Source organism: Chiloscyllium plagiosum, unplaced genomic scaffold (genome assembly GCF_037043375.1).
Source record: "Chiloscyllium plagiosum isolate Xiang-an unplaced genomic scaffold, Cpla_swu_hap1 HiC_scaffold_9, whole genome shotgun sequence".
Taxonomy (NCBI): Eukaryota; Metazoa; Chordata; class Chondrichthyes; order Orectolobiformes; family Hemiscylliidae; genus Chiloscyllium; species Chiloscyllium plagiosum.
In genome coordinates, this window is record NW_028270147.1 from 20,664,221 (window position 1) to 20,687,802 (window position 23,582).

At 39.2% G+C, this 23,582-nt stretch overlaps 1 protein-coding gene across 3 annotated transcripts in view; it reads left to right on the forward strand.

Annotated features, from left to right (window-relative positions):
- The window catches only part of btbd8 (BTB domain containing 8), a 104,784-nt gene extending 81,502 nt beyond the window's left edge, over window positions 1-23,282 (forward strand). For all 3 annotated transcript variants that reach the window (XM_087990447.1, XM_043698782.2, XM_043698783.2), the window contains exons 16-19: window positions 130-208; window positions 4,061-4,197; window positions 15,119-17,515; window positions 19,278-23,282. In XM_087990447.1, the coding sequence (XP_087846573.1) occupies window positions 130-208; window positions 4,061-4,197; window positions 15,119-17,515; window positions 19,278-19,747 (3,083 nt within the window). In that variant the 3' untranslated portion in view covers window positions 19,748-23,282. The remainder of the gene's footprint in view (window positions 1-129; window positions 209-4,060; window positions 4,198-15,118; window positions 17,516-19,277) is intronic.
- The last annotated feature ends 300 nt before the right edge of the window (window positions 23,283-23,582 follow it).

A 23,582-nucleotide genomic window follows, 5' to 3' on the forward strand; every position in this document is an offset into this window, starting at 1 on the left:
TCCTAGTTAAGCACTTGGTTTTTTGTTCCATTTTGTCATTTCCTTTCTAATATGGTATATGTTTTACAACTAGGTTTTGTAATTGAGCAATTCCATATTCAAATATAACTTTGTTTTACTGCTTTGTAGTTAGGTCCACAAGTGTCTCCAAAGCTACTAAGACTCCTCCACCTGCATCAGTGAAAACTGGCAGACCACTTTCTAATAGGTGAGCAATGGTTTTTTTTTTAAAATACAAGTGTAAATTAGTACTTTTAAAACTTCATTCCTTCTTCTCTTTCCCCCTCTTAAAGACATTGTGATCTTGGGAGATACAATTTTCTTAATAACCTATTAAAGTAACAGTTAATGGCATTATGATTTTAGGAATCTAGATGCTTTGGATCATCATTGGTGGGATCTCTACAAACAGGATGGTCCTCACCTGAACCAGAGGAGTACCAATATCCGTGGGGGGTGGAATTTGCTAACGCTCTTTGGGAGGGGGGAGGTTTAAGCTAATGCAGCAGGGGATTGGGAGCCTGAATTGTAGTTCCAGTGTACAGGAGGTTGAGGGTAGTGAGGTCAAGGATAGGTTTACAAGGTTGCGAGAGGGCACTGGCAGTCAGGGTGTTGGTTTGAAATGTGTGTACTTGAATGCCAGGAGTGTCCAAAATAAGGTGGTTGCAGCGTGGGTTGGTACCTGGGATTTTGATGTTGTGGACGTTTCAGAGACATGGGTAGAGAAAGGACAGGAATGGTTATTGAAGATTCCAGGATTTAGATGTTTCAGCAAGAACCGAGAAGATGGTAAAAGTGGAGGGGGGCGGTGGTGGTTGGCATTGTTAATCAAGGGTAATATTACAGCAGCTGAGATAACATTTGAGGACTCATCCACTGAGGTAGTTTGGGCTGAGGTTAGCAACAGGAAAGGCGAAGTCACCCTGTTGGGATTTTTCTATAGGCCTCTGAATTGTTCCAGGAATGTAGAGGAAAGGATAGCAAAGATGATTCTTGATAGGAGCGAGAGTAGCAGGGTAGTTGTTATGGGGGACTTTAACTTCCCCAATAGTGATGGGAATACTATAGTTCAAGTAGTTTAGATGGGTCAGTTTTTGTTCAATATGTGCAGGAGGGTTTTCTGACACCATATGTAGACAGGCCAACAATGGGTGAGGCCACATTAGATTTGGTACTGGGGAATGAACACGGCCAGGTGTTAGATTTGGAGGTAGGTGAGCACTTTGGCGATAGTGATCATAATTCGGTTATGTTTACAGTAGCAATGGGCAGGGATAGGTATATACTGCGGGGAAAGGCAATTATGATGCGATTAGGCAAGATTTAGGATGCAAAGGATGGGGAAGGAAATTGCAGGGGATGGACATACGTGAAATCTGGAGCTTATTCAAGGAACAGCTACTGCGGTTTCTTGATATATACTTATCAGGCAGGGTGGTAGTTGTTGAGAGGGGGCGGTCATGGCTTACAAAAGAAGTTGAAGCTCTTGTCAAAAGAAAGAAGAAAGCTTACGTGAGGATGAGGTGTGAAGGCTCTGTTTGGGGCCTTGAGAATTATAAGTTAGCCAGAAAAGATGTGAAGAGAGGGCGAAGGAGAGCCAGGAGGGAACATGAGAAGTTTTTGGTGGATAAGAGTGAGGAAAGCCCTAAGGCCTTCTATAGATATATCAGGAATAAAAGAATGACTAGAGTAAGATTAGGGCCAATCAAAGGCGGTAGTGGCAAATTATATGTGGAATCTGAGGACATGGGAAAGTGCTGAATGAATACTTTTCATTAGTATTCACATTGGAAAAGGGCAATGTTAGTGAAAATATGGAGATACAGGCTACTAGATTAGATGGGCGGTTTTAGCAATTTTTGAAAATCTGAAAATAGGTAAGACCCCTGTGCCAGATGGGGTTTATCCTCTGATTCTCTGGGAGCCAGGGAGGAGGTTGCAAAGCCTTTGGCTTTGATCTTTATGTCAGCATTGTTTGATAGGAGTAGTGCCAGAAGACTGGACGATAGCAAATATTGTTCCTTTGTTTAAGAAGGGGAGTCAGGACAACCCTCGTAATTATAGGCCAGTGAACCTTCCTTCGGTTGTTGGTAAAGTGTTGGAAAAGATTATAAGAGGATTTACAATCATTTGGAAAGGAATAATTTGATTAGGGATAGTCAATACAGTTTTGTGAAGGGTAGGTCGTGCCTAACTAACCTTATTGAGTTCTTTGAGAAGGTGACAAAACAGGTGGATGAAGGTAAAGCAGTTGATGTGTTGTATGTGGAGTTCAGTAAGGCATTTGATAAGATTCCACACAGTAGGATATTGCACAAAATATGGAGTTTCGGGATTGAAGGTGATTTAACGGTTTGGATCAGAAATTGGCTAGCTGAAAGAAGACAGAAGATGGTGGTTGATGAGAAATTTTCATCCTGGAGCTCAGTTACCAGTGGTGTGTCACAAGGATCTGTTTGGGGCCACTGCTGTTTCACTTTTATAAATGATCTGGATGTGGACGTTAGAAGGATGGGTTAGTAAATTTGCGGATGACAAAGGTAGGCAGAGTTGTGGATAGTGCCAAAGGATGTTGTGGGTTATGGAGGGGCAAGGATAAGATGCAGAGCTGGATTGAGAAGTGGCAAATGGAGTTTAATGTGGAAAAGTGTGAGGTACTTCACTTTGGAAGAAGTAACAGGAATACAGAGTTCTGTGTTAATGGTAAAATTCTTGGTAGTGTAGATGAACAGAGTGATCTCTGTGTCCAGGTGTATAAATCTCTGAAAGTGGCCACCCAGTTTGATAGGATTGTTAAGAAGGCATATGGTGTGTTGGTGTTTATTGGTAGGGGGATTCAGTTTTGGAGGCACGAGGTCATGCTTCAGCTGGACAAGACATTGGTAAGGCCACACCTGGGGTCTGGCGTACAGTTCTGGTCGCCGCATTATGGGAAAGGTGTGGAAGCTTTGGGAAGGGTTTAGAGGAGATTTACTAGGATGTTGCCTGGAATGGAAGGAAGACCTTACGAGGAAAGGCTGAGGGAACGGAGGCTGTTTTCGTTGGAGAGAAGGTTGAGAGGTGACTTAATTGAGTTGTACAAGATAATCAGACGATTAGATAGGATGGACAGTGAGAGAGTCTTCACCAGAGGAAAAACAAACACGATGGAACGTAGCTTTAAATTGAGGGGTGATAGATTTAGGAATCTGGGTAGTTTCTTCACTCAAAGTAGCAGGGGTGTGGAATGGCTGCATGCAACAGTAGTAGACTCGCTGACGTTAAGGGCATTTAATGGGCATTGGACATACATATAGATAATAATGGAATGGTGTGGGTTAGATCGACATTAGATTAATTTCACAAGTCGATGCAACATCGGGGGCCGAAGGACCTGTACTGGGCTGTAACGTTCTATGTTACATTGTAGAAACAGACCAACAAAGCTGCATTGGTCAGACCATACTTGAATACCATTGGAAAACAGAATTAAGTGACTACAGGACACTAGCTGTAAAGATTAAAACAATCATTCTGTCAATAACTGTTTATAGATGGGCAATAAATACTGTCCTAGTCAGCAACACACTCATTCTATGAAGATTTTTTTTTAAATTAGTATTTTACATACTTGAATGTGGTCTAATAAACTGATACATTTGTTGTAAATATGTTCTTTCTGGATTAATGTTGTTTTCTTTTGATCAGTGTTTAGTCAATCATGGCCGTCACTTTACAGTGAAAGTAAACTCCCACACCTTAAATTGATGTTAAATTTGTCATTGTAAACCAGTTTGGTACAGGGAGACTACACGGTCCTGTACAGATTAGAGTATCAGTTAAAAGTTTTGTATAACCTAAAATTGGTCCATTTGGCCAAAAAGACCAATTTGTTTTGTGCTGTAAATATTTTTTGCGCACACATGACTGTCTTAAGGCAAATATTGGCTGCATGCTAAGCGCAAAATGGATCAGGTTTGCATTCCTCCATGCTAACTCACATAGTAACTCGAGTTACCTAGAACCTCAAAGACACAAATCTGAATATGGAATTATCTTCATTGTGCATCTCTTTTGATAGTATGCCAAACAAACAGAGGGCACAAAATAGAGATGAAGGGTTGTCACAGGCTTCTATGAAGAAAACATGGAATAGCAGCAGCAACTCATCTGTTCAACACAGAGCAAGGAGTGCATCTGGGGCAGCCAAAACTAAAGGTACAACTAACCTCCTTCAGACATCTTTGTTTTATTTTTGCTAGCAGCAGTTTCAAAATCTTATGTGCACATCGTGGCTTTTGTGGTGACAACTTGATCATGAATTACTGATACTGTTTTAAAACTGCAAGAGCTACAATACCAGAGCAACGATGTATGCTGTGGGCCAACTGCATTTGGAATACTGAGAGCAATTTTGAGCCCCATACCTAACGAAGGATTTGCTAGCCTTGAAGGGGGTCCAGAGGAGGTTCATAAGAACGATCTGGGGAACGAAGGGCTTGTCATTTGAGGAGGGATTGAGGACTCTGGAGTTTAGAAGGATGAGGAGGGATCTGATTGAAACTTGCAGAATACTGAGAGGTCTGGATATAATGGATGTGGCGATTCTTTATCTTTTCTAGTAAGAGAGACTAGGACCCAAGGGCATAACATCCAAGTGAAAGGATAATTCTTTAGAACTGCGATGGGGAGGAATTTCTTCAGCTAGAGGGTGGTTAATCTGTGGAATTCATTACAGGCAGAAGACTGTGGAGGCCAAGGCAGAAATAGCTAATTCTTGATTGGTAAGGGAATCGACGGGAATGGGGAGAAGGCAGGAGAATGGGGCTGAGAAATGTATTGGCTAGAATCAAATGGCAGACCAGACTCGACGGGTTAAGTGGCATAATTCTGCCTCTATATCTTACGGTCTTATGGAAGCAAATGTTATACTTTTTCATTTGGAAAGTGGAGGAGACCAAAAACATAGGCCAGTTAGCTTAATATCTGTTATTGGGAAAATGTTGGCGATCATTATGTAAAGAATGTAATAGACAATTTAGAAATATTATGATTGAGAATGACTCTTCTAGACACTCCCCTTCATGCAATCATGCCTGACAAATTTACTAGAATTCTTGAAGGTGACAAATAGGATGATAATGGAAAAAAAAAGTAGATTTAATATATTTGAACTTTCAGAAGGCATTTAACAAGGTACCAAATATTAAATACTTAAGAGCCCTTGATGTTGGAGGTAGTATATTTGAGTCCACAGAATCCCTATAGTATGGAAACAGGCCCTTCGGTCCAGCAAGTCCACACTGACCCTCCAAAGAGTATCCCACCCAGACCCATTCCCCTATTTACATTTACCCTGACTAATGCACCTAACTTTCACATCCCTGAACAATGGGCAATTTAGCAATTCACTTAACCAGCACATTTTTGGATTGTAGGAGGAAATCCACACAGACACTCGGAGAATGTGCAAACAGACAGTCGCCCGATGCTGGAATCAAACCTGGGTCCTTGTCACTGTGAGGCAGCAATGCTAACCACTGAACCACCATGTTGCCCCTGCATGGATAAAAGATTTTAGCATGGATAGAACATTGTCAAGATGGCTGCCTGTAACTAGTAGTGTGCTGTAGAGATCAGTGTTGGCCACAGTTATTGTCAAATTTAAATTATTTGGATGAGGAAAATGAATGTATTATGGCCACATTTGTGAATGTCACAAAAATAGGTGGAAAGGCAAGTGGTGAGTATGACAGTCTGCAAAAAAAAAAAGAGACAGGTTAAGTGAATGGCTGATGGATTATCTGGGGAAATGTGAGGTCATGCACTTTGGTAGGCAGAATAGAGGAGGTGAATATTATTCAAATTAAGAATGACCGCACAAAGCTACAGAACAGAGATTTGAGCATCCTCATCCGTTCTTCATAAAAATCTGCAACTAAGTTCAGCAGGTAATAGGGAAGACAAATGGAATGTTAGCCTTTATTATCAAGGGAGTTGACCATAAAAGAAGGAGTTTTAATTAAAATTGTATAAAGCACAAGCTATACCAGAGCTCAAATGTTGTGAACAGTTTTGGGCCCGTTGTCTAAGAAGAAAAAATACATCTGGTGTGGGAGGCAATCCAGAGAAGGTTCACTAGGCTGATATGGAATTTGGAAGATTGAGAGGCACTTTATTGAAACTTATGCTATTCTTTAAAGAAACTGATATGGTAGATGTGAAAAGATTATTTCCTTTTGTGGGAACACATAAGAGGTACAGTTAGTAAGTTTGCAGATGACACCAAAATTGGAGGTGTAGTGGACAGCAAAGAGGATTACCTCAGATTACAACAGGATCTGGACCAGATGGGCCAATGGGCTGAGAAGTGGCAGATGGAGTTTAATTCGGATAAATGTGAGGTGCTGCATTTTGGGAAAGCAAATCTTAGCAGGACATATACACTTAATGATAGGTCCTAGGGAGTGTTGCTGAACAAAGAGACCTTGGTGTGCAGGTTCATAGCTCCTTGAAAGTGGAGTCGCAGGTAGATAGGATAGTGAAGAAGGCGTTTGGTGTGCTTTCCTTTATTGGTCAGAGTACTGAGTACAGGAGTTGGAAGGTCATGTTACGGCTGTACAGGACATTGGTTAGGCCACTGTTGGAATATTGCGTGCCGTTCTCGTCTCCTTCCTATTGGAAAGATGTGAAACTTGAAAGGGTTCAGTAAAGATTTGAGGATTTGAGCTACAGGGAGAGGCTGAACAGGCTGGGGCTGTTTCCCTGGAGCGTCAGAGGCTAAGGGGTGAACTTAAGAGGTTTACAAAATTTATGAAGGGCATGGATAGGGTATACAGGCAAAGTCTTTTCCCTGGGGTCGGAGAGTCCAGAACTAGAGGGCATAGGTTTAGGGTGAGAAAGGAAAGATATAAAAGAGACCTACAGGGCAACTCTTTCACACAGAGGGTGGTAAGTGTATGGAATGAGCTACAATTGCAACATTTAAGTGGCATTTGGATGGGTATATGAATAGGAGGGGTTTGGAGGGATATGGGCCGGGTGCTGGCAGGTGGGACTAGATTGGGTTGGGATATCTGGTCGGCATGGACGGGTTGGACCGAAGGGTCTGTTTCCATGTTATACATCTCTGACTCTTTGTTGCCTTGTTCGTTGCTTCACTAACTCAACCGTATCATTCACTAACTCAACTGTATCTTCTGGTGAAGAACATAGGCAATATGTACCGTGGCCCTGAGGCCTACTACTTCATTAAGGGAAGGTAATCCATCTTCAGGCTGATCGAAGTCTCTGGATTCTTAAAGACTTAGAACTGCTGAATTTTAAAAAAAAAAATTCCTCCTCATCTCTGTCCCAAATGGCTGATCCCTAACCTGAGACTTAACTCTTAGCTTTAGCCAAGCAAACAGCCTCTTGGTAACTACTACTACTTACCTAAGAATTCTATATGCTTCTGTTGTCACTCTTGTTAACCTGCAAAGAATATAAGCGCTCTACTAGCTCTCTGCTCCTTTCAGTGAGCCTTTGTTGCATTGTTTCCAATGTAAGTTAAAACCTTGCTCTATGCTCCAATGTCCTTACATTAGAAGCAAACATACTGTGTCTGTATGTTCTTTGTGACTTGTGTGTGAGGACGTCCAAATTTCTCTGCTTACCAACATTTACCAGTCTAATTTATTAATAATGACTTTGTGTGCAAATAGTAGCAAACGACTTCAGAGTTTTTCTCTATACAGAAATGCTTAATATTGATTTTTTTTTTGAGTGATAAATTTTGTTCATGCAGTGCTTTCAAACTGCAGCTTTCTGTGGAGAAATTCCAGTGAATTTAGCATACTGGTTAAATACTTTCCTTTCCTTTTAATGTTTAATATCTTTTGGCAAGAATACTTAAGCTAATAAAAACATTTTTCTGTGCTGCGCAGCATAAACTTAACTGATTTAAATTTCTTGAGTACATTTCTCTAATAATTTTGGTTAATTGTGGACCGAGCGCTGGGCATTTAAACTCTGCAAGAGTGAAAACTCTGATTCCATTCTCTGGCCACCCTGAGTTGTCAATCTGTTACAAGTGGCCTCTGCGTTCCGTGTGGGAAGGAAGAGATTATTGGTTTTGATTGTGATGTGACCCATGAAACCAGAAACTGAGTATACAAGGTCTTATCCTTACCAAGTGAGAACAGGGAGCCAGTGGTAATTCCACTGAGCCTGTAATCCAGAGCCCCAGGCTAATGTTCTGGGGATGTGGGTTTGAATTCGATAAAATATGGAATTGAAAAAGCTGGTCTTTTGGCAATTAGGTGTGGACTTTTGAAAGGAGAAAGTGAGGACTGCAAATGCTGGAGATCAGAGCTGAAAATGTGTTGCTGGAAAAGCGCAGCAGGTCAGGCAGCATCCAAGGAGCAGGAGAATCGACGTTTCGGGCATGAGCCCTTCAGGAATGAAGAAGGGCTCATGCCCGAAACGTCGATTCTCCTGCTCCTTGGATGCTGCCTGACCTGCTGCGCTTTTCCAGCAACATATTTTCAGCCATGGACTTTTGAAAGCCCGTCATGTTCACTAAAGACCTTTTCGGGGAAGGAAATTTGCTGTCTTTACCTGGTCTGGCATACATGTAATTCCAGGCCCTCAACAATCTGGTTGACTCTTAACTGCCCCCAGAATTAGCCTAGACAGCCAATTAGTTCAAGGCTGACTTGGGAATGGGCAAAACGTACCAGTCTTGCAGGCAACTTGTATATCACTTCACATTTCACTTGATTTGGTTGAGCTACTTGTTCCATTGGAGCATTGTTCCCAAAGGACCCTGTGTCCTGATTCTTGAAATGGACTTACCTTTTCAAAACAGAAATGGCCATAAACTAAGCAATTGAATGTCAACAGGAGTGAGAACCAGAGATTACTTTGACATCTAGTTTTATGATTTAAGCAACTGTTTGATTTTGTTTTAACTACATTTCAGTCCTAAAGAGTAAGTGCCATTGAGAAATGCTTTAGACTGACACTGGAAGTATAGCCTCAGTTTTCAGATAACACCAGATTAGTTGGGTAGTTATAAAAGAGTAGAATTATGGCAAAATGTGGGTTAGGCATTTACTCTCCAAGCAAGTATGAATCCAGACAATATTTGTAGGAGGAATAAATTGGTCCCATACTATTCAGAAAATAAATGTCCTAATGGGTTGAAAAACATGGATCAGAGGGTACTGGTGCACATGTCACTAAAACCAGTGATGCAGCTCACCAAGTCCTTGTGTTTTTTTTTTGTTTTAAGGTGTGGAGATTAATCTCTTCTGGAAGCGGGTTCTAAAAGCAGAGAATGTGCTAATCATGATTGAACCTTAGAACGCATTTTGATGACCAGAACTAGAGAACTCTGCTATACAAGGCTGTATCAAAAACAAATTGCTGGAAAACTCAGTAGGTCTGGCGGTGCTAATAGAGAGAGAAATCGGAGTTAACTTTTCAAGTCCAGTGACTCTTGTTCAGAATCCTCCTGAAGAAAGGTTACTAGACCGGAAACGTTAACTCTGATTTCTCTCCCCAGATGCTGCCAGACCTGCAGAGTTTCTCCAGCTGTTCATATTTTTGTTCCAGATTTCCAGCGTCCGCAGTTATAGATTAGTCATTCAGCATGGAAACAGACCCTTCCAACTAGTCAGTGCTGACCATGTTCCCAAACTAATCCCACTTGTGTGCATTTGGCTCATATCCCTCAATGTTTCCTATTCATGTAATTATCTAAATATCTTTTAATGTTCTAAATGTATCTGCACTCAACAGTTCCTTTGGAAGTTCATTCCATAAACTAACCACTCTGTTTTTTAAAAAAAGTTGCTCCTCATGTCCTTTTTAAACCTTTCTCCTCTCACCTTTAAAAATATGCCCCCTAGTTTTGAACTCCCCACTCTAAGGAAAAGACCCTTGCTATTCACCTTATGTAAACCCCTCATGATTTTATAAACCACAAGTTATGTGTCAGGAAAAGGTCAAAACTCCCTCAAGTCAAAAGTCTCATCCTTGCCTTTACAAAGGACTGTGACTTAATTTTTTAGGCCCTTTTTGATTTGAGAAATTTCCATGGCTTATTCAGGTTCTCCTCTACCCTGCATTCACCATTTATAGCTCTCCAGGAAATTTTCCATTGTTCTTGTGTACTCCCTCCATGCATCCAGTTTGAGGTGCTTGCATGAAATCATATCCAATCTAATAATCGTCTTAGATTCTTTGGGGTTTTTTTTAAACATAGGCTGTGTCTGTGGGAGGCTTTTAAAAGTGTGATAACAAGAGTTCAGAGGAATTATGTTCCTGTTAATGAAAGGACAAGGCTGCTAAGATTAGGGAACAATGGATGAATAAAGATATTGAGGTTCTACTCAAGAATGGAAAAAGTAACATAGACAACTGGGATCAAATGAATCTCTTGAATATAGTGTATGTAGGGGCATTCTTCAAAGGGAAATCAGGAAAGGAAAAGGGAATATGAGACGGCCTTGACAGATAAGGTTAAGGATAATCCAAAGGGATTCCACAAATTCATTTAAGAGCAAAAGCACAACTAGACAAAGTAGGCCCCTTAAAGCGTAATAAGGTAATCTTTGTGTTGAACCTCAAGAAATGGTAAATATTTCATACCAATTTTTACTGTGAGAAAAATGGAGGCTAGAGAACTTGAAAATAAATAATATTTTGAAAGCAGTTCACATTAAACAAAAAGTAGTGCTGGAGTGCTGATGGGTGAATCTTTGGATCCTGAACAAGTGTTACTAAGGATGTTGTGGGTGAAAATTGCAGGGCCCCTAACAGAAATATTTGTCATCTGTAACCATGGGTGTGATGCTGGAAGACTTGAGGGTAACTAATGTGCCTTCATTTAAGGAAGGCTGTAAGGAGAAGCCTGGGCCTGACATCGGTGCTGGGTAAGTTATTGGAGGTGAATTAAAGAACAAAAGATGAGTACAGCACAGGAACAGGCGCTTTGGCCCTCCAAGCCTGTGCTGTTGATCATGCCCTAACTAAACTTAAAAAAAAAAACCTTCTGCCCTTTATTTGGTTCATATCCCTCTATTACTTCCTGTTCACGTAACCATCCAAATGCCTCAAATGTTGCCAATGTGCCTGCTTCCATCACCTCTTCTGGCAGTGTTTTCCAGGCTCCTACCACTCCCTGCGTGAAAAACCTAGCCAGCACATCTCTTTCAAACATCCCCCTCTCACCTTGAACCTGTGCCCCCTTGTATTAGAAACTTCAACCCTAGGAGAAAAAGCCTCTGACTATCTACCCTATCTATGCCTCTCAATTTGTAGATCTGTATCAGGTCTCCTCTCAGCTGTCATCTTTCCTAGCCTTTTTAATCTTCCCGCATAGCAAATTCTCTTGAGACCAGGCAACATCTTGTCAACCTTCTCTGCACTCTACCAGAAGGGCATGGAAACTTTCAAAAGTGTGGCGACTGAAATTGCGCACACTAATACAAATGCAGCCTAACAAGGGTTTTATAAAGCTGCAAACATGGGTTGCTAACTCTTGTACTCCATGTCTCAGCTGATGAAAGCCAGCATGCCAATTCCACAGTCCAAAGATGTGCAGGTCAGGTGAATTGGCCATGCTAAATTGCCCAAAGTGTTAGGTGCATTTGTCAGAGGGAAATGGGTCTGGGTGGGTTATTCTTCGGAGGGTCAGTGTGGACTGGTTGGGCCGAAGGGCCTGTTTCCACACTATAGGGAATCTAATCTAATATGCTTTCTTGATCACCATGGCCACCTATGTTGCCACTTTTGGCAACTATAGACCTGCATACCCAGATTCGTCTATATGTTAATGTTCCTAAGGGTTCTGTTATTTACAGTATAATTCACAGCTAAATTTGATCCTCCAAAATACATCACCTTGCATTTGGCTGGATTAAACTCCATCTGCCATTTGTGCCCAAGTCACCAATCTGCCTATATCCTGTTATGAAAGGGTACAATCAGCACCGTCAGTAATGGATGAGTTTGGGGAGGCAAGGAATGGTAATCAGCATGTTTGTGCGCAGGAAATCATGTCTCTCAACCCTGACTCAGTTGTTTTGAGAAAGTAAGCAAAAAGATCGAGGGCAAGGTAGTAGATGTTATTTACTTGAACTTTAGTAAAGCCTTTGATGAGGCTCCACATGGTAAACTAACTAAAGTTAGGTCACACTGGATTCAAGGTGAGCTCGCCGAGATAGAAGGTGGATGTGGAGTTTTGTTCTTCGGACTGGACTATGATCAATGGTGTTCCATAGGGATCAGTACGGGGTTCACTTTGTTTATTATTCACAAAATGATTTGGTGAGAATTTAGGAGGCATAGTTAGTAAGTTTGTGGATAACGCCAAAATTGGTGGTATAGTGAACAGTGGAAAAAGGTTATCTAAGCTTACATGTAGATCTTGATCAATTGGGCCAATGGGATAAGGAGTGGCAGACGATGTTTAATTTGGATAAATGTGCATTTTGGTAAAACAAACATGAGCAGGACTTTATTAATAGTATGGCCTTGGGTAGTGTAGAACAGAAACCTAGGGGTTTAGGTACATAATTGTTTGAAATCTGCATCACAAGCAGGATAGTTAAGAAGGCATTTAGGTAAAAACAAGGACTGCAGATGCTGGAAACCAGTTTCTAGATTAGAGTTGTGCTGGAAAAGCACAGCAGGTCAGGCAGCATCCGAGGAGTAGGAAAAGCCCTTCATCAGGATTCCTGATGAAGGGCTTTTGCCCGAAACGTCGATTTTCCTGCTCCTCGGATGCTACCTGAACTGTGCTTTTCCAGCACCACTCTAATCTAAGAAGGCATTTAGCATGCTTGCCTTCATTGTTCAGGCCTTTTGAATATAGTAATTGGGACTGTCATGTTGAGGTTGTACAGGATATTGGTGAGGCCTCTTCTGGAGTGCTGTGTGCAGTTCTGGTCGTCTTGTCATAGGATGGATATTATTAAACTGGAGAGGGTTCAGAAAAGATTTACCCAGGATGTTGCTGGGAATGGAGGACTTTGCATTATAAAAATAGGCTGGGACTTTCTTTCGCTGGAACACAGGAAGTTGAGGGGAGACCTGAGAGGATTATAAAAACCTCAGGGTCCAAGAAAACGTGTGTAGGGTGGAGGAATTCAAAACTAGGCATATTTTTAAGGTGAGAGGAGAAAGAGTTACCCGTGAGGGTTCATGTGTAGAATGAACGGCCAGAGGAAGTGGTAAATGCAATGCACTTAGAACATTTAAAATACATTTGGATAAGTGCATGAATAGGAAAGATTTGGAGGGATATGAGCCAAATGCAGGCTGATGGGACTAGTTGAGTTTGGGAACAAGGTTGGCATGAACCAGTTGGATGAAGAGTCTGTTTCCATGCTGTATGAAACCATGCACTTCAGCAGAAAAATATCTGAATTAAATTTAAATGTTAAAGAATCTAACAAACATACATTTTTTTTTAAGAAAATATATGAAAGATTTAAATTTTTAAATTTTCTTTTAAGAATTGGCTTTATTGCACACACCCATTCAGTCAGTTTTTAACAAGAAAACAGTGAGAACGCGTAGTTGGAACTTAACATTGCACACCTGGTGTCAACAGACACTTGTTTGAGACTTCTCTTATCATCAATCTGTGGAAGAGTCAAGAAAATCATTCAGCTTCTCCTGTCTTTCATAATCTCCAAGACCTCCAAAAGGCCTTGCATCAGAAAACCTCAACCCTTCCCGATTAGAATAACTGCAGTCCCTTTCCATAATGAAAATGTTCCTAACCTAGAGAGTGATAAGAATGTGGACCTCACTGTCACTAGTAGTTCACTATTTTAATTTGGAGATGCCGGTGTTGGACTGGGGTGTACAAAGTTTAAAAATCGCACAACACCAGGTTATAGTCCAACAGGTTTAATTGGAAGCATACTAGCTTTCAGAGCGATGCTCCTTCATCAGGTGGTAGTGGCTGGGGAGTGTCGCTCCAAAAGCTAGTGTGTTTCCAATTAAACCTGTTGGACTATAACCTGGTGTTGTGATTTTTAACTTTGTTCACTATCTTGGATACACGTAAGGCAACTAGATAACCATGTGATGGAGGAAAAGAGTACAAGCCTGTGATGATAGGGTTTGATGATGGGTAAGAGTAACAAAAAGATGGGGTACTGGGCTAATGGTTGGATACTTGGTAGTGTGGATGAGCAGAGGGATCTTGGTGTCCATGTACACCAAGTTGCCACCCAGGTAAATAGCGCTGTGAAGAAGGCATATGGCGTACTGGCTTTTATTGGTAGAGGAATTGAGTTCCGGAGTCCTGAGGTCATGTTGCAGTTGTATAAGACTCTGGTGCAGCCGCATCTGGAGTATTGTGTGCAGTTTTGGTCGCCATACTATAGGAAGGATGTGGAGGCACTGGAACGTGTGCAGAGGAGGTTTACTGGGATGTTGCCTGGTATGGTAGGAAGATCGTATGAGGAAAGGCTGAGGCACTTGGGGCTGTTTTCATTGGAGAAAAGAAGGTTTAGGGGTGACTTGATAGAGGTGTACAAGATGATTAGGGATTTAGATAGGGTTGACCATGAGAACCTTTTTCCACATATGGAGTCAGCTATTACGATGGGGCATAGCTTTAAATTAAGGGGTGGTAGGTATAGGACAGATGTTAGGGGTAGGTTCTTTACTCAGCGAGTCGTGAGTTCATGGAATGCCCTGCCAGTAGCAGTGGTGGACTCTCCCTCTTTATGGGCATTTAAGCGGGCATTGGATAGGCATATGGAGGATAGTGGGCTAGTGTAGGTTAGGTGGGCTTGGATCGGCGCAACATCGAGGGCCAAAGGGCCTGTACTGCGCTGTATTCTTCTATGTTCTATGAGGCAGCTTAAGGGGAGCATAAATGCCGTCCATGGCTTCTGTACAAAGCAAGCCATGATATTGTAAATTCCATAAAATAGTTCACAGGATCAGAGTCTGTGTCCTAAAATTAAAATTCACGGTGACCTTTTACATCTGAATGTTTACTAAACATGCTACTATTTTGATGCACATTAAAGAAGTATTTTTGTTTACTTGTATTACAGATATACTTTTTTTTTAAGAACTGTATGGTATTTTGTACAGTTTTTGACCATTTAAAACTTTATTGTTCTAGATCCAAAAGGAGGGACAGTGGTTTTAGAAAAAGCAGCCCTTATTTCAGAACAAAGTGATGCTTCAAAACAGCCTACTAAAGTTCCAAACTGTGAAAAAATAATGGCTAATGAAATGTTTACAAAGGCTAATAATTCTAAACCAGTGAAAGCAGCAGCCCTCTCTGCAATAAAGACAAATACAAGGAAAATGACACAACTTGGCACCGCAAGTCCACGGACACCTATTAATTCCAGTAAGGTTGCTCTGAAAGAGAAAAGTGCGTCTCTACCCAATGTAAGAAAGCCATCAACTAAGTTGCTTCCGGTGACAACCAAAACAAGTTCTAGCCTAAAAAGATCTGCCTCTAGTTGTAATGAAAAGGCAGCTCCTAATTCTCCGTGTCATGATGTAAAAAGTGGAACAGAGTTAAAAAGTAATCAAATGGGACCAAGTAATCAGCCACCACTCTGTCAGAATGTAGAAGTACCTACTGCTTCACATGATAATAGGTTGGCAAAAGGAGACCATGTTTTGACATGTGGACATTCGCAACAAATCATTACCTCCAGCAACCTATCTAACCATGTTAAAAAAGCAAATAATTGTACATCAGAAAAATTACAAATAGCTTTAGATATGTCTTCTGCAACTAATTTTGAAGGTCACACAACACACAAGCCATCTAAAGACATTGAACTGAAGACCAAACATTATAGTGCTCAAGATCATTCTTCTTCTGCAAATAAAGAACCCCAAATAAATCAATCTTGTGAACCAAAGCTATTGATTTTTAATGGCTGTGAGAAAACCAAGGAAGTCCCTCTTCAAAGAGAAACTAATTTTGCTGAAGAAATTAAAGCTGGCCATCTTTTTACAGATGGGGACCATGTTCTAAATAAAGGTATATTTGAACTAAATAGTGCAACAATTTATACTCACTCATTTGACCAAACTAGTGACGCTGCAAAGTATAACTTAAAACAAGATGAAAAGCCAGTTCCATCAGATTTGCATAAAGAAATAGACGAGTCAGGAATCCCAGAAAATCATGAGCATTCAGAAACTCCACTTGTAGAATCTTGGAACTTGGGCACAGAAGGCTACCAAGCTTCAGATGCATCTTTCCCAAAGCAAAGTCCAGACACAGATACTGGAAGTGCAACAACCTCATCTGATGATATAAAACCTAATTCTGAAGACTATGATGCTGGAGGTTCCCAGGATGATGATGGATCAAACGAGAGGGGTATTTCCAAGTGCAGTACAGTTGTATGTCATGACTTTCTTGGGAGAAGTAGCAGTGATACGAGCACGCCTGAAGAGCTTAAGGAATATGACAGTGGATTAAGAGTAGAAGTAAAAGTGAAAGGTATAGAGCCACATGGGAAGACAAGAGGTGCTAGCACAAGAGAATCACTAATTAATCATTGTTCCAGAATATCTCCAGGCAGTAAAGCAGTGGAAAGAGGCAGTGAAGAAGATGCTGTTCCTGGTGGTGATAAATTAGATCCTGCCTCAGATATTTTGTCTTCATGTGAAGTGACTGAAGAAGATAAATCCGAAATTGAGAATACAGAGGAAGTTTTCCCTTCCCCTCTTCCTCCACCTCCACCTCCACCCCCTCCCGACCAGGGCATTTACCACTTTCAAGGTATTGATAACCTGGCTTTTGAAGACGTTACAGAAAATGACACAGAGGTTACAAACTTTTCTTCAGCTGCAAATTTTAAGCGTTCTGTTCTGCTATCTGTGGATGAATGTGAGGAGTTGGGTTCTGATGAAGGAGAAGCTGAAAGTCCTCTTGCATTCTCTTTTGGTTCTCTTACTCCGTCCGATGTATTTGATGGTGGTTCCCATGAAAGTGGCCACCAACGTTATGGCAGAACCTACTATTCACGGTACTCGCTGGAAATTGATGATGACTTTTTGGTGTATAGCCACCTTCATCAAGAGAAGGCCAAAAAACAAACAAAGGAACCAAGTCCTTCACCACCTGCAGATGAAACTAGCATGTTGGCTGACTGTGCATTACTGCAGGTTGTTTCAACAGATATAGAAGCAACAAAGCAAGTCAATATTGAAGCTGTTGCACCCCATCAGTGTGGTGAACCTTTTGATGAAGTAGAAAGTAAACATGAAGAAAAGGACCAGATGGAAGGAAACATGCTTGAAAACCAATCTGAGGATAACATGTTAACTGAAGAAAATAATATCCAGCCTGCAGGTGATGGTGGTGGTGGTGACAATAGACCTCAGGAAAGACCCTGCCATTTGCATCTCTGCCAGAAAGGGCATTCTTCCAGTGTACACAGTGATGACGTTGCTACAAATGAGCATTTAGCTAATATGGAAAAAGAGTATGTGCAAGCTTACAACTCCACACCCAATGAGCAAACTAATAATACTTTGCCAACAGGTAATGTATATTGTAATTAACCTTTGATCACAATATAAACCACTTGGTCTGAAGATGGCACTCAGCTTTGTGTCAAATTGCCAAAATGCAGAGCAGTAAAAGTAAGACCACATCAGTTTAGTTTGTGGAACTATTGGAATGTAGTTTTCAAAGTACAGAGTGTAGGAGGAGTACATCTTGTATTGTTAAATGTGAACATGTACAATTCTTCCAGTAATTGTTAGCATGACTACTATGAGAATTTAGTTCATATTTAATTACAATTGCGTGAAAGAAGAGAACCTGCACTCCAGAATCTTAAGGCCATTTTCTATGTATGACATTAAAGATCATTTAGCCAAAACCATGTATTTAATGTGTAATAACGTTCAATGTATTAAACCAGATGTTGGTAAGTCTACCTTGGAGATGTGTTGCACGTTGAACCTTTGGAGCTAGGCATGCAAGATTAAACTAACACAGTCCTTCAAGCAGTTGGAATGCCAAAGTATTAGATTTTAGGAGTTCATTGCAAAGACTGATTTGCAAGTAAGTGTGTTTTCACACTTGTCAAACAAGTTTAAAGTGGTTTGGTCTCCGGGCATTGGGAAAATGTCACTTTGCCGATCGATGAGTGAACCTAAACTACATTTGCACTGAAATGTTAATAGCAGTACTTGTACACAGTTCTGTAAATCAAAATTAATTAGATTTGAGGTAACTGTCCAGCAAAGTGTATTATGAATACTGTATTTGTTTTGTCCAGGATGTAATTAAATTTTGTGCTCATGTTCCTACTAAGTTAAGTTCTGCCAAATGTATTTCAATGATTGTCTAACTATTGGCTCTCTGGTTTGCTTAGCAATTACAATTAAGGCTTTTGCTGAGGTTTTTTTTGCTTGATGAATGATTGATCTTTTAACTGGTTTACTAACCTAATAAACTGCATCAGATTTTCCTGATCTTTTTACTTATTTTATTAATTAACGTGTGGCACTGTACAGAACAACAAATCCGATCAAACAGTTGCACAAAACATTAGCACATGGCCTGTAACATATGCAATTCGAATGAAAATTGAGGTTTAACCCAACTTTAAATCCACAAATTTTGAACAATTAGTCAGGGCTAAATCATGATGCTTTTTTTAAAAAAAAAATTATCCATGACCGGTAAATGTTCCACAACTCCCTTGGAGTAATGTAAGGGCCATGGACAAAAATCACAGGCTCTAGTCCAGGTCCTCATCTTGATGTACCTTGCTATCCTGGGAACTGAGAGGTTACAGCATTATCTATAAATTACATAATGTCCTGTTACTTTTCATTTTACTGGAATCAGATGCTCCAAAGTTATCATAGAAAACTTAACAATTTGTCAAAAATACACTTGTAGCAAAGGTAGGAATCTACTCATTTTAAATCTGAGTAGCTGTGTGAAAACTACAAGTAATTTCAGAAGAATGGATGGAACATTTGTATGATGTTTTCCAACATTGCCAATTTGTTTCTGGATTATCTAATTGGATAAGTAACATTAATTTTACTTTGATCATTCATCTTTTTTTGGCCATGTGCCTTTGTTGTTTCATCTTTTAACCTGTATTAACTTTTATCCAGCTCCTGCCCTTTAGTCCATCAGAAACTGCTTTAAAATCTTTGATCATTCTTGCATTCAGTCTATTAACCAAAATACTCCCAAAATAATCTACTGTGCAGCAGCCCCATTTGAAGTTTTTCAATATTGGAATATTTACAATGTTTAGTATTATGAATTGTTTCAGGAAACTTAGCTGATTGTGACAGATCACAAAGCTGCACATTTGATCGTCGCCCTTCAAAAACCCTTTCTCCCATATACGAGATGGAAATAATAGAAGATGTGGATCGGAGTTCAGAGGTAGAAGTGAACCATGTGCACAAAGAAGAAAATGAACACTTTGCAAAAAGAGACTGGATACTACTTAAGCAGCTTCTTGGAGATCAGGATCTAAATTGTGGAATTGTTAACTGTCTACCTGAAGATATCAATTTAGCAAAGTATCTGATCAACCAAACACTCTTCCTTTCTAGAGATGCTTGTAAGACTCCAGGTAGAATTGCAGTTGAAAAAGAGGCATGGTATAAATGGACAGAACTGCAGTCTCCTTCAGAGGACTCCACAGCTAGCATTACAGTGGCCAGTTTTTCACCAGAAGAATCAGTGTCTCCACAGGGGGAATGGACAATTGTGGAACTGGAAACCCATCACTAAGCATACCCACTAAATTGTGTGCATTGGGATGCAAGATGAATTTAATCCATATGTCACATGGTCCTGTCCTTTTTCTGTAGCTTAACAGAATCTTAGTGTGTCACTATTGGATGCCATAGTAGAAAATAAAATTGTGTACTTGACATTTTGTTACAGAATTACCGTTTGGGAGGTCTTTGTGAAGAGGATAAGCATGTATGTCGATGATGCTTTACTTTAAATTTGGGACTCAGGCATAAGAAACCTTTGTAAAATATTAGTTTGTCTAAAATTGAAACGCTTATTTTCATTTTCATTGTAAAATTTTAGAAAACCAAATTATTTTTTTTTAAATTGATCAGAATAGGTAGTAATGAGGGTAACCTTGGAAGCCAAGACATATGAACTTCGTTAAAACTCAGCATAAAAATCTTGTTTGGAATTGAGGGCTGTATTTTGTTTTTTTAATCTTTTGAGGTTTTAGATATTGATACAATGGCCATGGGACCAGAATCTGAACTAATATAGTTTTATCCTTTTTCTTTATAAACTTACAGGATATGCTAGCTGTTTAAAACAAAATGTGATTTTTTTTTTTCTTAGTCCAACTTGGGAATTTTCTATTATTGCAGGTATAATTTGATTATGTTGAGCCGACTCAACATAAACTAGACATACATGAAATGCGTCCATGAGAAATTAACACAATTTCATTGCTCTTTGATAATGCAAATGCTTATTTGAGAAACTTTTAAATAGCACTGATTATTTTGCATCCTGTAAATTCAGAGATGGTCATAATTTTACCATATGCTTTTTTGATTTGATTGAAAGCTATGTGAAAAACTGGATGGAAAATAATGGAATATTAGAAAATTATGCTTTTGACGAGGCTTAGCTTTACGTCAAGTTTTTGTACAGGTGCTAATAAGTTTACCTTACCTGTGGCTATGCAGAATGAAGTCCAATTTGATTTAGAAGCCCCAAGCAACACCTTAAATGAGATCTCACAAGTGGACTCGTGGGCAGGACACACCTTCTAGGAACAATGTTTGCAGATATCCTTGAAATCCTACGGTTTAATCACGTTTCAGTCGGCTTCTCCCACTTTGATTTAATCTGTGAAATGACCTGACTTGGAACTGCATGATTATTCACGTGCAGTTAGAGTACGTTTTCTTATTTTCCCGTGCTTATTACCCACAAGTTTGAAAATACAAATGTTCCTACTTGCATACCAGTGTAAAATAAAACTAGTTTTAGTACAAAGATCCAGCCTTAAACTCTAAAAGTTAGATTGCTGTCTAGACTTAAACGTGTGAATGAATGAATAACTCAAATCTAGTAACCAAGCATCAAAACTAATCCTATGCTCTTTATTCAATATCACATCTTGAACAAAAGATGAACAAAAGTATGCTGTTGTTCATGCCATGCTGTAAAGGAAAACTGTTTCTTTATACAAATTAATAGATATGCTAAAGGCAGTATTTTAATTTGAGGTGCTGGTGGTTCAAAAGCTGCTTAACCACTTATTCTGAAATGCATTGCCTTCATAACTTGATTGCAGATTTTTTTTTTTAGTTTACTTCTTTTGAAAAGAAGATGGAAGTTTCATTGCAAAATTATTCTAACTGTATATTATCTCTAACTTTAAGAATTGGATAAAATGTTCTCATTTGAAAAATTTTCACCCATTCTCTTGTGTTTTAGTGTACATAATTCTGAAAGTTTTAGGTGCAGAAAACTTGAAATGTGTAATAAATATGAAAATGTTTCAAGGTGACTTTACTAAAGGTCCCCGATAAATAAGCAAATGATGCTGAGCTCTTAAGAGCATTCCAGAGCCCTTCAAGAGTAATGAAAAATCATAGCTGAGAACCTGCATTGCATCATCCATGGTACTGACACATCTTAGAGTGCTTTACTGTGTTGAAAGTTCTATTTTGAAGTGTACACTGTTTTTGCATGATATTGGAGAAACACCTGATCCTGGTTACTGTGAAAATGCCTGGTAATAAAACGGTAAATGTTTGTTGTGGGAAAAATATAGATTACAAAATAGAAAAGTAATCATGCATTTTGAATGTAGTATATGAAGGGCTGGAATTTGATATTTTTTCCAGTACAGTGATAGGCTGGGAAGAACATAGAGTAGAGGCCATTCAGACGATTGAATCTTCTCCACCATTCAATCATGACTGTTATGTTTCTCAACCTCATTCTACCTTCTTCTTTAACCCTCAAGTCTTTTACCAATGAAGAACCGACGTATCTGAAATACACTCAATGACTTGACCATAAGCTGCTCTGGCAACAATGAAGAACAATGTTGTTATTCTTGTAAATAGTTTTGTAGAACCATCAAACCTACTAAACATCAGTTAAAAAGCTCTTCCATGAAGCATCTGGGACTTTCACTGTAAAATAAAGTACTTTAATATTCTGCAAAACAGGTCTCCATCATCAATTAATAGTTCAGTAGCTTTAAACCTCCTGTACATAATTCTGGAAAAACACCACCTGTGTGATGTGTATTCATGAGTCGGTTTACAAATATTTCACCTAGTAAGTAAAAGGTGCTCTAAGTCTTTGAACAAACATGTAAATACATTTGGGAGAAAATTCTATAAAGGTTACACTTGAAAATTTAGATGTCAGCTTTTTATGCATCCAATATAATTTGTATAACTATTATAACTTTGCATTTAACATTTCATAAACTAATTTCAAACCATGTCCCTTATTTCCATCTGTATTTTTGTGACACATTATTGTTCATAATAGGAAGTCATTTAATGTAATTATGTTCACTTTTTAATGTTACAAGGCCAAGTGTAGTTTTCTAGTTGTATAAACTTGAACATAAGTATAATTGAATTACCATTATATCCTGCCATTTTTATACTAAATTACTACTTTGATATTTATGATGTTTCCAGCATGACAAGTTGCCATAGCCAGTTTACATTATGAATGGATATAGAAATTTTATAGATGTAGATGTGAAAAAAATGGAAATTAACAGCCTCTTTGCCTCTTCACAATCTTCACTTTCTTTTCTGCATAGTAATTGCAGTTTAGTAAATACAATACCTCAAATATGTTTTTTTTTCTCTTAATTCTGAGTGATACCTAATGAGGAAAGTCTCTGCACAAAATCAGAGAAGCTAAGATCAGACTCCACTTAACACAGAGCTAACCAGTCTGTTGATAGTTGCTGGTTAGGTAAAATAATGAAAAAAAACCGCCAAATGTATATGTTACCTTACAACAACATGAGATGGTGTCCTCAGGAGGAGGAGGAAAATTGTAGCAAGAGGCAATTTATAATTTAAACAGGTGAGCAGTGGAAAAGCAAGTATACCTCAACTGCAGTACTGTAAAGCTTTGATATGAGTTATATTTATTTGTACTGCTTTTAAATTGAATGTGATGTTCTTAAAATGTACATGATGTTTACCTTCAAATCCTATGGGTGTCTAGTACAAATATCTTAGTAATTATGTAGACTATTTTTCAAACAAACAATTTTCAATAAATTTGTTTTTAGTGACATTGTCTTGCATGATTTTAATCACTCTTTGATCTTTGGCCAATGCCATTTTACTTTGTTCTCTTAACTTCCAAAAACTGATCACTATTTTGTCAGAACATTTATACTTTTAGATATGCACTGAAACAATTTTATTAAGAAGGTTTAACGTCTAAAGGAACTGAATTGTTCACACTAATTACATCTTGTATCATAATTTCATGTCATTGAAGCATAGATATGAAATGTTATGAAACAGATTTTTTGTGAAATGCATGGATTTACCGCCTCTACTGCTCACTATTTATGCAAATTAGTAAA